At 48.3% G+C, this 12,262-nt stretch overlaps 1 protein-coding gene across 12 annotated transcripts in view; it reads right to left on the bottom strand.

Moving 5' to 3' along the window:
* Positions 1 to 8,998, bottom strand: part of ZNF195 (zinc finger protein 195) — a 45,331-nt gene extending 36,333 nt beyond the window's left edge. For 3 of the 12 annotated variants that reach the window (XM_074401873.1, XM_074401871.1, XM_074401872.1), the window contains exon 1: positions 373 to 8,807. In XM_074401873.1, the coding sequence (XP_074257974.1) occupies positions 373 to 387 (15 nt within the window). In that variant the 5' untranslated portion in view covers positions 388 to 8,807. Of the gene's footprint in view, positions 1 to 372; positions 8,815 to 8,847 lie in introns of those variants that run through there. The other 9 variants (XM_074401863.1, XM_010331160.3, XM_074401864.1 and 6 more) reach the window with 9 other exon arrangements.
* Between the last annotated feature and the right edge of the window lie 3,264 nt (positions 8,999 to 12,262).

The following is a 12,262-nucleotide window of genomic DNA, read 5'->3' as shown; positions in this document are numbered from 1 at the left end:
TAAATGATGCATGCTTCCCTTCTTCACTGACACCCAAAAACCACTCCCCATCCTCAGAGGAATCTTGGGTATCCACACCTTCCCATGTTCAGTGCCACAAAGTGAACATTTTTAATACTGTAGGTCATAAAGTCATGGCGAGAATTCTTCATGGCATATAAGAAGTCAAGGTGGAGATAACACAGAGAAGGCTTTGGTATATAGAAAAGGAATATTTTCAGCAACCCTTCATTATTATAAGAAAAAAAAAGTAGTTGAAATAAACTTATCATACAGAAACACCGCAAGCAGAAAAGTAAAGGCTTCCAAATTCTAACACATGACATTTCAGGAGCAAAAGCAGACACAACCCCTGACCTGAGATGCATTTACCTGAGCACCAGCCATTTCTTTCTCTTTCTCCTGCTTCTCTGGGGTTTCCTCTTAGGTAAGAGTCTCTGGACAAATCACACCTGCATCGTGAGAATATGCCTTTAAAGGTGTCAGCACAACCCTTTCACCTGCCACCACCACACCCATCAACAGAAAGACCTGGAAACACAGTAAAGTCCAAGCTTTTCTGTTCTCTGTCGAACAGATTCAGGAACAGTCAACTTCTACCTGGAGGTCAAAATGTGAGTTTCTCTTCCTGCTCTCAGGCGCCCTCCCCGCCACAAACAGCAGCAATTCCGCTACAGCGACAGGAATGTAAGCTGCACTGAACCGCCCCTCTGAAACCTCAGCAGAGAAGGCCCTGTGACCTCCCTTTGGAATCAAGGCCGAACTCAACTCTCGTGATTGACTGGTCACACCTCAGAACCCCATGAGGCATGTGACTCAAAGAGCACTGTGATTCCATCCAAACCAACAGAATGTGCAGGGAGGGCATGTTTTCGAGTTGCCCATGTGATTTAATCAGAAGCTGGCTGAGAACCACATAGCTAAGCCCAGCTTCCCAAGCGTCAATGTGCCATTTGGTAATTTTGGTCCCACTCTGGGTACAAAGGGTTCATGGGCTGGATTTGTTAACAGTTCTGCCATTGACGGTGACGCTGCTTGCCCGGGACCCATGATTGTTCGTGCTCAGCTAAAGGAAGCGACCCCTGCACAGGCCCTGACACCCAGCCCTCTTACCACGGCACAAGTTCTTTCTGGTACAAATGGAGACGGCCAACCTCCACCCTGAAAGATGATGTTATTTTCTGGCTCGTTACAGTTTTCCAGGGCTGGAGAAGGAAGCAATGTCTGAATCTGTCTCCATTTGAAAACTGCACACATGTATGAATGCAGTGTCCACGAAGCAGGCACTGTGTGCGCAGAACATGTGCCAGAGCACTGCGCTGGGCGCCTCACGTCATGTGAGTTAATGCCCGTCACAGCCTGGGTGATGGCATCAAGTGTCCTGCAACTCTCAAGATATAGACCCAGGCTTTGTACTTCTTTTTCTGTTTTTCTACCGTTGACTTTTCAAAAGTGTATAAAGCTCCATGTGGACCAATGGCGTGGACATAGAGAGGGTGAAGTCTAGTGCAGAGGCATTTTCCATTGCTGTGTTTACATTCACTTTCCTGTGGCTTGTGAAGCAGCTGTTAGGCCCACAGGACTGAGAAACAGGTTGCTGTATGCGGTATCTCCAAAAGCACTGGTGTTAGTTAAAAAAAGAAAAAAAAAAATAAAAAAAAAATTAAGGCCCCAAAACAGACAGTGCTTTGATCCCATTTATCTGCTTTGGGGTTTCAGAAAATTATGAATATCAGTTCTGGAGAGGCAGCAGGAGTCACCACCCAAAACTGTGATTTAACTCTGTAGCTAACTCTATCGGAGGAGATTCCAGGGTGAGGGCAGACCTGGGTGAGGCTGGAGGAGGGGCAGTCTGGGCATGTCTGTGCAGGGAGCGGGCGCTATGCAGATTCTGATCTCTGTGATAGTAAGTATTTGCAATTCAGGTTTTCCTAAAATTGCTCCCCAAAAATTTAAGTCTCAGGGTTTGTAGAATCTTAAATCTATGTGAGCCACTTCCCTACTTTATCACATAAAATTAACAAGCAATTTGACCAAAACCTTTAGAATTTTCTAGGACACATATGTTAGAAGCTAAATATTCATTTTTAGCAGGGTAAAAGCAACAGAAATAATGATACCACCACCACCTTTTCTGTCTATGGATATCCCTTCAACTGGTGACATCAGAACTCACAGCAACCACAGGAGGAACATGGCCCAAATGAAGCCTCAGCCCCTTTGACCCCTCCCTTCTTTGTGCTAACCCCCTGGGGTTGAATTCAATTGTTTATCCCATTACTGGAAACGGAAAGCTTCTGGTTTGCAGGCCCTGACTGCCTGCTCTGCTTTTCTAACTCGACACAAGAGGGAGTCCAGCCATTCACCAGTTTCAAGTATCAGAAAATCGGAGTCCTTCCCATCTGGGTACCAAGGAGGTTTCTTCTTTGAGGGCAGGCACACACCCTGGTGACTCACTCCTCTTACTCTAAGACAGACGCGCAGACAGCCCATTGTGTCATCCTGTGCCGCTCTGCACGCGCACCTGCGGACGGATGTCCGAAAAGACTCCAGGCGCGGGTGACAGAGCTCCGTGACCCTGCACGGACGCCCTCTGCCAATCTATGGCGATCCAGGCAGGAGACACGCAGGTGGATTCTGAGTAGAAAATGGAAAAACTGGGGAGTGAATTTTATTTGGATATTAAATATAAATACCTCAGTATGAACAACTTTAATATACTAATCATGATGTAGGTGGTATTTGAAAACTCTTTGTAACTTTAATTCAGTTACAACACTTTATATTTCAAAAGAATGAACATTGATATTAAAATTACTATTTAAGGAGTTTTTCCAAAATAAACACTATGCCTTTATATTCACGTTATTGTAGAAAATATTATTTAAGTGGATGCAAGTTGTCTACTAAAAATGGCATATAACTCCGCCAGTTGTTCCTAAGTAATGGATAGAAGAGAAGGTGCAGCCGCAAGCTCCCCGGTTTGGCTGACACACCCGGCTGCCCTTGCTCTGCAGTGTGAGGCCCTCGGCCTCCAGACCTGCAGCAGTCACTGCGGATGACCAGCCTCTGTCCGGGGCTCTGGCACCCTGCACCCTGCATCCCTCTGCATCTCTGACGTCATCCTCAGCTTTGCGCTCCACTTCTGTGCACTCTTCTTTCTAAGTAAATCGGTGTCTACTTTAAAAGACTGAAAATGGAAAAAACAAGTAATGGTTCTCAGGCCCTAAACAAAGACAATCCTGAATTAAAAGAATGACAAAAGACTTAGTGAGCTGTTTAAGTGACTTACATGTATTTCAAAAGAGCACAGAAAAAACTTGCAGGTGAAAGTGTCCTAAAGTAAATCTTTTCAGAAATGGGAGAAGAAAAAAATCTTTTTCTTATTTTCGAGTGAGAGAATTAAGCCTCTTGTTTCTAATTGGTTATTTGTTCTTGCAACAGCCAGGTCCAGGGCCGTGGTCCTGAAACTCCGAACATCTGAATTCCAGCAGGCACTAGATTCACGCCCCGAAGGGGTGGGCGGCCTTGGGCACAGCAGGTGCACACAAAGGGGACTGTGGGCAAAACAAATCAAGAGAGACAAAGGTGCTCTCCAGGATCCAGGGTGGCAAAGAGTGCCAAGTCGGCAGAAAAACTGGCTGTGCCACAGTGGCCCGGGCGTGGCCGTGACCGGACTTAGGGCTGTGTCCCTGCAGGCCGAAGAGAGTACCCCTGCGGGTCCAGAGTTGGTGGCAGATGTAGGCTCCTGCAGCAGACTCCGTTTCTGGAGCTGAGGATACACCAGGGATCCTAAAGGCACTTGTGTGGGTTTTGGGTGGGAAATTCGAACTCCAAAGGTGCTGTAGTGAAATTCCTGAAGGGGATGCCTAGTCTTCAAACGAGTGTGAGCAAGTCAGCGTTCCTGAGTGGCTGGGAATCGTGATGACAGCTGGGGAGGAGGCTGTCTGTTCTCAGCACCTTTTCCCTCCAAGTTCTCAGTCCCCTCTCACCCTCAGGGACCCAGAATCACAGGACAGGGTGCAATGTGATGGCCTGTGTGCAGAGCACGGCCTTGCTTTCCCAGACACCCAGAGTCTCCCTCCAACCCAGGCCCGAGACGCCTTTCTCCTGACGCAAAATGTGTGGTGTTTGCTCAACCCCAACCAGTTCTTCAACACCAACTGACTGCCTTTTTCTTTTTTCTTTTCTTTTCTTTTGAGACAGAGTCTCGCTCTGTCACCCAGGCTGGAGTAGAGTGTTGTGATCTCGGGTCACTGCAACCTCCACCTCCCAGGCTCAAGCGATTCTCGTGTCTCAGCCTCTTGAGTAGCTGGGATTACAGTGGTTATGTTTTTAGTACAAATGGGGTATCACCAAGTTGGTCAGGCTGGTCTCCAACTCCTGGCCTCAAAGGGCTAGGATTACAGACATGAGCCACCACGCCCGGCCTAGTGTGTAGTATTTTAATTCTGACACCACTTAGAGCCAGCTCAGACCCCACAAGTTCAGGACTCAGTCCCACAACACTGCCCCACGACAGATGCCAGTCGCAAACCTGGGACACCCATTTATACTTCTGACCTACTGTCTATAAACTGGGTACTCCCATAACCTCCTGTCGAGTTCAGTAATTAGATAAAACTACTCAAAGAACTCGGCAAAACGCTGTGCTTACATTTACTGGTTTATTAAGAAAGATACACATCAGTAATGGCCGAGAAGAGCGGCACAGAGACGGGGAACGCGGTGAGGAGGAGCGCCTCGCAGATTCTGGTCAAGAGCCCTGAGGAACAGAACTGCTCCTTCCTTGTGTTCTCCAGGAACAGCTGAATCAAGAGAAACCCCTTTCTATGAGGACTCAGATGACGCTCCCTTTGTTACCTACCACATAGCCAGATACAGACACCTGAAAATTCCCATTTCTTTCCTCATAAACAATCGGCTGAACAATTCTGTCTTCAGTGGTCATAACAAAATACTTCTCTAACAAAATCTGCTAAAATCTCTCTCCTTCCCCCAAGTCCCTCAATTTTGACCTACCCTCAGTCTGAGCCAACATACAGCCGCTCTTCTTGTCCCTCCCAAGGACACGCTGATTTCAGAGTAAAACATACTGTGATCTGGAATCTGGTTTTCCCACCCTCTATCCTGGTCTCCCTTCTCCCTATAAAAACACAAAAAAGACCCTGTCTGCCTAACTTTGGAGATCTTCAAAGGTCTGACAGTTGGTACCTTCTCCCTGCTGCAATCCTCCTTTAGAGTTCAATAACTTCTGACCTAAAGCTCCATTTATTTTATTTGATAAAGTCTAGAAACAGCCCTAGGATAACAACCATCCCATACCCAGGAAGACCTCCCCAACTCCCATCCCAACTCCAGCTGCATCTGCCTGTGGTACCCAAGGGCCCCGAGCTCTGCAGCTTCTCTGTAGAAAGGCTCCGTCCACAGTTGCTGTGAGCAGGCTGGGGCACCCGCAGGGGAGGCTTCTTGGGAGGCACGAGCTAGGCCTGGGATGTCTGATCTTCGGCTTCCCTGGGCCACAGGGGAAGAACTGTCTTGGGCCACACATAAAATACACTAACACTAATGATAGCTGATGAACTGAAAACAAACAAATCACACCAAAAAATCTCATAATGTTTTCAGAAAGTTTATGAATTTGTGTTGGGTCACATTCAAAGGCCAGGACAGCATGCAGCCCAGGACCGCGGGCCAGACAAGCTTGAACCAGGCCTTCAGCTGCCTTCTTTTGCAGGCTCAATACTGGCCTTAGCTTGGAGTCACTGTTCTTGGGCTTCAACTTCCCAATCAGGGTTATCCACTTAGTTTTAAATAAGAAAATACCCAGTGTTGAAAACATCCAACAAAATCACTGAAACAGTTTACAGAAGAAAAGGAAACTGCAGGGCACTCACACTTCTGACACCAACAGAAAAAGCAAAAGTGTTTACTGCTTTCAAACAATGAACTTACTAATTATTTCCATAACAAATCAAATAGTAAACAATCCCTGGAACACTTTTAGAAGTGCTAAGTTCATCTCCTACAACTCAGCATAAACTCTGAAATCTAGAGAAAGGATACAAAACAGAGACATTCACTATAACAGATTTACCCTGCAGAAGGAGGAGCTAATGTTTTGATGAATCTATGTAATTCACCAAGTAGTCTACCATAATTTTTTGTAGAAAATGTAAACATTCTCCACAGCTATCAAAGCAGCATTTTACTTTCCCTGGTAGTATTCTCAAAGCTAAGCCCTGGGATTCTGCTGGAAATCATTTCCCAAAAAAGAACAGACTCAGGTAACTTTCTACATTTAATCACTCTGGAGAAGAGAAAGCTACACGTGACTAGATATTTAACTTTTTTTCTGAAATGGACCTACTTCATGTCTTTCTAAGTATTTTCTTACCTTTCAGGCTCTACTGATAAAATGTAAATTTACGATTAAAAAAACAAAGTTGCAGTAAGTGAACAAATTACATCAAAGTGACAAGACAGACAGTGGCAGTGCTGACTGCGGCAGGCGTGTCTAATGACTTGTACCACGTCAGGCTGTTCTGCTACTGGGGAGATCCTCCCACCTCCATCCTGTTCACTGAAGAGCTCAACGACCCCCTCCCACTGTGGCCCACTCAGTGGCCCAGGTGAATTCTGCTTTACAGGTTTTTGCACCACCTCATGAGGGTGGGTTTTTCTTGTCCTTTGAAACACTTTGTCTCCCTTCACGAATCTGAGAGAGTCCAAAGGGCAGAAATGATTTCAGTCTCTTCCCCCTGACAGCAACATCTGATTGGCTGATCAGGAATTTGTCTCCAAGGATTGAAAGTTGGGTTGGGTGAAGACCATTTTAATGTCCCAAGTGGTTACCTCTTTAGAGGAAGAGTGGACCAGATTTCTCTCAGTCCAGGGAATCCAGCTGATCCCTGGAGAGGCCACATTTCATACTTCAGGCTGTCCTCTGAGAAGAAATAACCCAGGGGCTGAAACTCACCAGATGCTCCAGCAGACAAGGCCATGGTGGGTATCTTTTGTTAGCCCCAGGCAATACTGAAACCGAGGGAAAAGTCCAGAGGGTGGCTGAGAACAAATCACCCTGTAAAGCTACCAAAGTGGAACCTCAAACCAAAGACATTCTGATAAGGTGTCTGTGCCAAGGGAAAATAAAGAGAGAGAGGCACAAAGATTTTTTTACAACAGTGTCAGGGGATGATTCTCCACTTTCCCATTATGCGCAATGATTACAAATAGAAATGTCTTAAAAAGTACCATCCAGGCCGGGCACGGTGGCTCACGCCTGTAATTCACTGTGAGCACTTCGGGAGGCCATCGTGGTAGATCATATGAGGTCAAGGAGTTCAAGACCATCCTGGCCAACATGGCAAAACCCCGTCTCCACTAAAAATACAAAAATTAGCCAGGTGTGGTGGCACATGTCTGTAATCCTCAGGTACTCGGGAGGCTGAGGAATGAGAATCGCTTGAACCCAGGAGGCAAAGGTTGCTGTGAGCTGAGATCGCGACTCTGCACTCCAGTCTGGGCGATAGAGTTAAGACTCCATTTCAAAAAAAAGAAAAAAGCGCCATTCGATACATTGTGAAAAAAAATGATTCATTAAAATACTGTGTCTGAAATTACAGCCAAGGATGAATAGTCGACAATGTTGTGAATTAGAAAGGGGAAATTAGCATTTGGAAATGTCTGGAAGAAACAGGAAATTTAGGATTTTAGTGCAGGCCAGACTTAGGCCTGAAGAACGTGGTGGTGGTTTTGAGACCCTGCTTGAAATACATTTGGGAAGTGCAGGGAAAAACCAGGTTTCTGTGGAGTGTTAAAATAATTAAATAAGGCAGGGCGCGGTGGCTCACGCCTGTAATCCCAGCACTTTGGGAGGCCGAGGCGGGTGGATCACGAGGTCAAGAGATCAAGACCATCCTGGTCAACATGGTGAAACCCCGTCTCTACTAAAAATACAAAAAATTAGCTGGGCATGGTGGCGCGTGCCTGTAATCCCAGCTACTCAGGAGGCTGAGGCAGGAGAATTGCCTGAACCCAGGAGGCGGAGGTTGCGGTGAGCGGAGATCGCGCCATTGCACTCCAGCCTGGGTAATAAGAGCGAAACTCCGCCTCAAAAAAAAAAAAAAAAAAAAATTAAATAGCAGGCAATCCAACTTAAGTGGCTCTAGTGCTGTGGGTTCTTAAGCAGGAAAAAAAAAAAAAAAAATCTAACTCCGATGCGTTTCTTGCAAATGACTATCTTGCAGAAACAAAACTGAGGCTTCATCAACCATGAACCTCGAATTAACCTCTGATTACATGACCAGGAAATTTCAACCTAGAAAGCTCAAATCCAGAGACGACGTAACGGTACCCAACGAATGAATGAATGTGGGTTGCTTCCTCATGCACCTGATAAAAGCCTTTCCTTCAGGGCCGGCCGGTGGGGCGTTCGAACCCAAAAACGTGGTTGGGTCTTCTGCCGTTCAGGAACCTCTCTTGGCTCAAATAAAACTCCTGGGCATTTCTGCAGGGGCTGCCCGGGGAGAAAGGCGGGACTGGGCCCCCCGGGCCCCGGGTCATGCTCCTACGCACAAACCGCCCGCGGAGCCGGGATTCGCGCGTCCCGACTCGGGCAGACGCGGGTCTGCGGGCGGAGAGCTGCCGGGGGAGCGGGGCCCGGGCTCGGGCCAAAGCCGCTCTGCGAGGACGCGCCGGGACGCGCTGGCCGCCATGCTGCGCCGGAGGGGCCTCGGGTCCGCGGAGCCCCGAACCCGCCCGGGCAGCCCGGTTCCGCCCCGGCCGGTACCGCGGGTTCCAGCCCGCCTCTGCGCGTGTCTCGGGAGGCCCGGCCGCTACACTCACCATCTCCCGGCCTCCAGGGAGCCTGCGTTTCGCTTCCGGCGCTCCCGGCGCATCCGAGTCACCGGACTAACCGCCGGCAGACGACGCCGAGCCGCGCGGACAGGAAGTGGAGCTCGGTCCGGACAAAGGCCCCGCCGGATCCCGGAAGCCGTCCTCTGCTCTCCACACGCGCGCCTGATTGGCCAGTGCCCGCCCCCGCGCCTCTGATTGGATAGGGCCTCACACCCCGCCCCCCCAGGCCCTGAGTGACAGGAGCTGCAGTCGGACAAAGCGCTGAAGGACAGCGATGGCAGGTGGCTGCCGCGGTATTTCGGAGCTCGGCTTGCTGCCTGCGCGGTCCGGCCGCACCTGGAGGATATTTGCATTTCACCCTGTGACCGTGGTTGGGTTCATTTATAAAAATGAATACGTTATTCACCAATGGAAAGAAAATAATGACAGTCATTTTAAATGTTCATATTTTATGGCCTTCCTGGCTTTTGGTCCTTTGAACAGACAGCCTGAAATTTCAAACAGGACGCAAGCCTCTGAGAATTAGAATGTGAGCCCCGTGTGAATTTTAAATTCTCTAGAAGCCACAGTTTAAAATATACTAAGAAACGGGTGAAGTTGAGTGTAGTAATTTAACCCCATAGGTAACCATTTTCCTATATGGTCAATATATAATTGGTAAGGAAGCATATATTTTGGGGTAGGAAATCTTTGAAGCTCACTCTGTATTTTATCTTTTCAGCACATTTCGGTGCAGACCAGCTGCGTTCCCGATACTCGGCAGCCACACATGATCAATAGCTGCCACGTTGAAGTGCAGCTCTGAGGGGTCTAACCTCCCTTATGTCAGGGGGTGAAGGTTCTGAACGTCCCTTTTCAGCCAGAAGTGAGGGAACAGCCTCTCGCTACAAACATCTCTCCTCTGCTCGGAGGGTGGACGAGATGGTGACCCTAGAGTGCTTAGGGGAGAGCAAAGGAAAATATCCACGGGTGGAGGACGGCTGCCCACCGATAATGGGGCCCCAAGAGGAGAGAACACACCTTCAGGTCTGTCCATAGCCGTAACCTCCAACATTTAGACATGGAGGAAATGGACTAAAGGCAGGCTTACCTTGCTATTTGGCCTTAGCCCTAATGATCAAGCTGCAATTGCCTGTTTCTTCCTGTGGTTGGAGGTGGTGGCTGTGTCAGTAAAAGCACCAATCACATATATACATGTGTACATGCATGTCTTTATGATGGAACGTTATTTTTCAAAAGATCCAACTTTAAATAAGGGTCGGCGGGGGCGGGAGGGTGCGGAATTAGAACCTATGAAGTGTTTTCTTCTTGCAGGTAACTAGGAAGCAAGCTTTCATTGAATCCTGGCAGCCTATCCGCCCTGGGTGCAGGTATTAGTCAGCTATTGCATAACAAACCACCTAAAACTTAACACCTCGTGATTGAGTTCATCAGCCATTTAGGCTGAACTCAACTGAGTTATTCTTGTCACAACTGGATTCCTTCATGCATGTATGGTCAGGTGCCCGTTGACTAGGTGGCTCTGCTTCTGGGGATGAGATGGCTACCAACAGTGGCACCCTCCTTCTCCTGCCCATGGTGTGTCATCCTCCAGCTGGCTCACATGGCTTGATCTCATAAAGATAGCAAGGTTCTGAGGAAAACAGAAGCATTTAAGCCCTTCTGAGCCTGGGCCCAAACTAGCACATAAGCTGTCATGTTCACAGTTGATATGGTCTGGGTGTGTCCCCACCCAAATCTCTTCTTGAATGGTATCGCCCAGAATTCTCATGTGTTGTTAGGAGGGGCTCGGGGGAGGTAATTGAATCATGGGCCCTGGTCTTTCTCCTGCTCTTCTCGTGATAGTGAATAAGTCTCACGAGACCTGATGGGCTTATCAGGGGTGTCCGCTTTTGCTTCTTCCTCATTTTTCTTTTGCCATCGCCGTGGTAAGAAGTGGCTTTCTGGGCCGGGCGTGGTGGCTCAGGCCTGTAATCCCAGCACTCTGGGAGGCCGAGGTGGGTGGATCACCAGGTCAAGAGATCGAGACCATCGTCAACATGGTGAAACCCCGTCTCTACTAAAAATACAAAAATTAGCTGGGCGTGGTGGCACGTGCCTGTAATCCCAGCTACTCAGGAGGCTGAGGCAGGAGAGTTGCCTGAACCCAGGAGGCGGAGGTTGCAGTGAGCCGAGATCGCGCCATTGCACTCCAGCCTGGGTAATAAGAGCGAAACTCCGTCTCAAAAAAAAAAGAAGAAGAAGAAGAAGAAGTGGCTTTCATCTCCCGCCATGATTCTGAGGCCTCTCCAGCCATGCAGAACTGTAAGTTCAATTAAACCTTTTTTGCTCCCAGTTTGCAGAATGTCTTTATCGACAGTGTGAAAATAAACGAATACAACCGTTTTCTATAGGCCGGAGCAAGCAGTGCCAGCCAGATGCAAGGTTTGGGAAACACATTCTGCCTCTTCATGGCAGAAGTCAAGAACCTTGCCGTAGGCCGGGTACAGTGGCTCACGCCTGTAATCCCAGCACTTTGGGAGGCCGAGGTGGGTGGATCACCGGAGGTCAGGAGTTCAAGACCAGCCTGACCAACATGGTGAAACCCTGTCTCTATTAAAAATACAAAAATTAGCCCTCGCTTAGTTGGTGTCTTCTTTTCCAACCAAGACACCCCAAATCGAGCTCCTCATGCAGGCAGCAGCAGACAAACAATGCAATCCGCTGTTGTCCCTGTTTCGTTTTGCTTGTTTCTCAGGGGTTCTTTCTATGGTAAAGGCATTGGCTCTCCGTTGGTAGCATGAATAGAATATTTCCTGTTTACAGTAACTCTGCGTCCTAATAAAAAGTGACCGGATTTAAAGTCATGGTTTTCAGGTTGGGGTTTCCTGGCCATCACTACACCCACCTGAGTCGACAATGGACCCTTGGGGTTCCTTCCTTTTTATTGGGCTGTGTCCTGGGGTATGAAATGAAACAGCTCCCACCTGTCATCCCAGCACTTTGAGAGGCCGAGGTGGGCAGATCGCTTGAGACCAGAAATTCGAGACCAGCCTGGGCATCAGAGCTGAGGTGGGAGGATCGCTTGGGCCCAGGAGGTGGAGGTTGCAGTGAGCCGAGATCGCCCCACTGCACTCCAGCCTCAGCCACAGAGGAGACCTTGACTCAAACACAACACAGTGAAATGTCATTTGAGTTCTGTGTCATCTGCTTTGATGACTTTCTAGGAACTTCGGAGTCATTGTGTCTTCTACTCTTGGGAGCTGCCTGGCCGCATGCAGCCCAGAACAGCTTTGAATGTGGCCCAACACAAATTTGTAAACTTTCCCAAACATTATGTTTTTTTTTTTTTGAGACGGAGTCTTGCTCTGTCACCAGGCTGGAGTGCAGTGACATGATCTCAGCTCACTGCAACTTCTGCCTC

The sequence above is a fragment of the Saimiri boliviensis genome, chromosome 6 (assembly GCF_048565385.1).
Source record: "Saimiri boliviensis isolate mSaiBol1 chromosome 6, mSaiBol1.pri, whole genome shotgun sequence".
Lineage (NCBI taxonomy): Eukaryota > Metazoa > Chordata > Mammalia > Primates > Cebidae > Saimiri > Saimiri boliviensis.
Note: the sequence above shows the minus strand (reverse complement) of the source record. Positions and strands in the feature narration are given on the sequence as shown.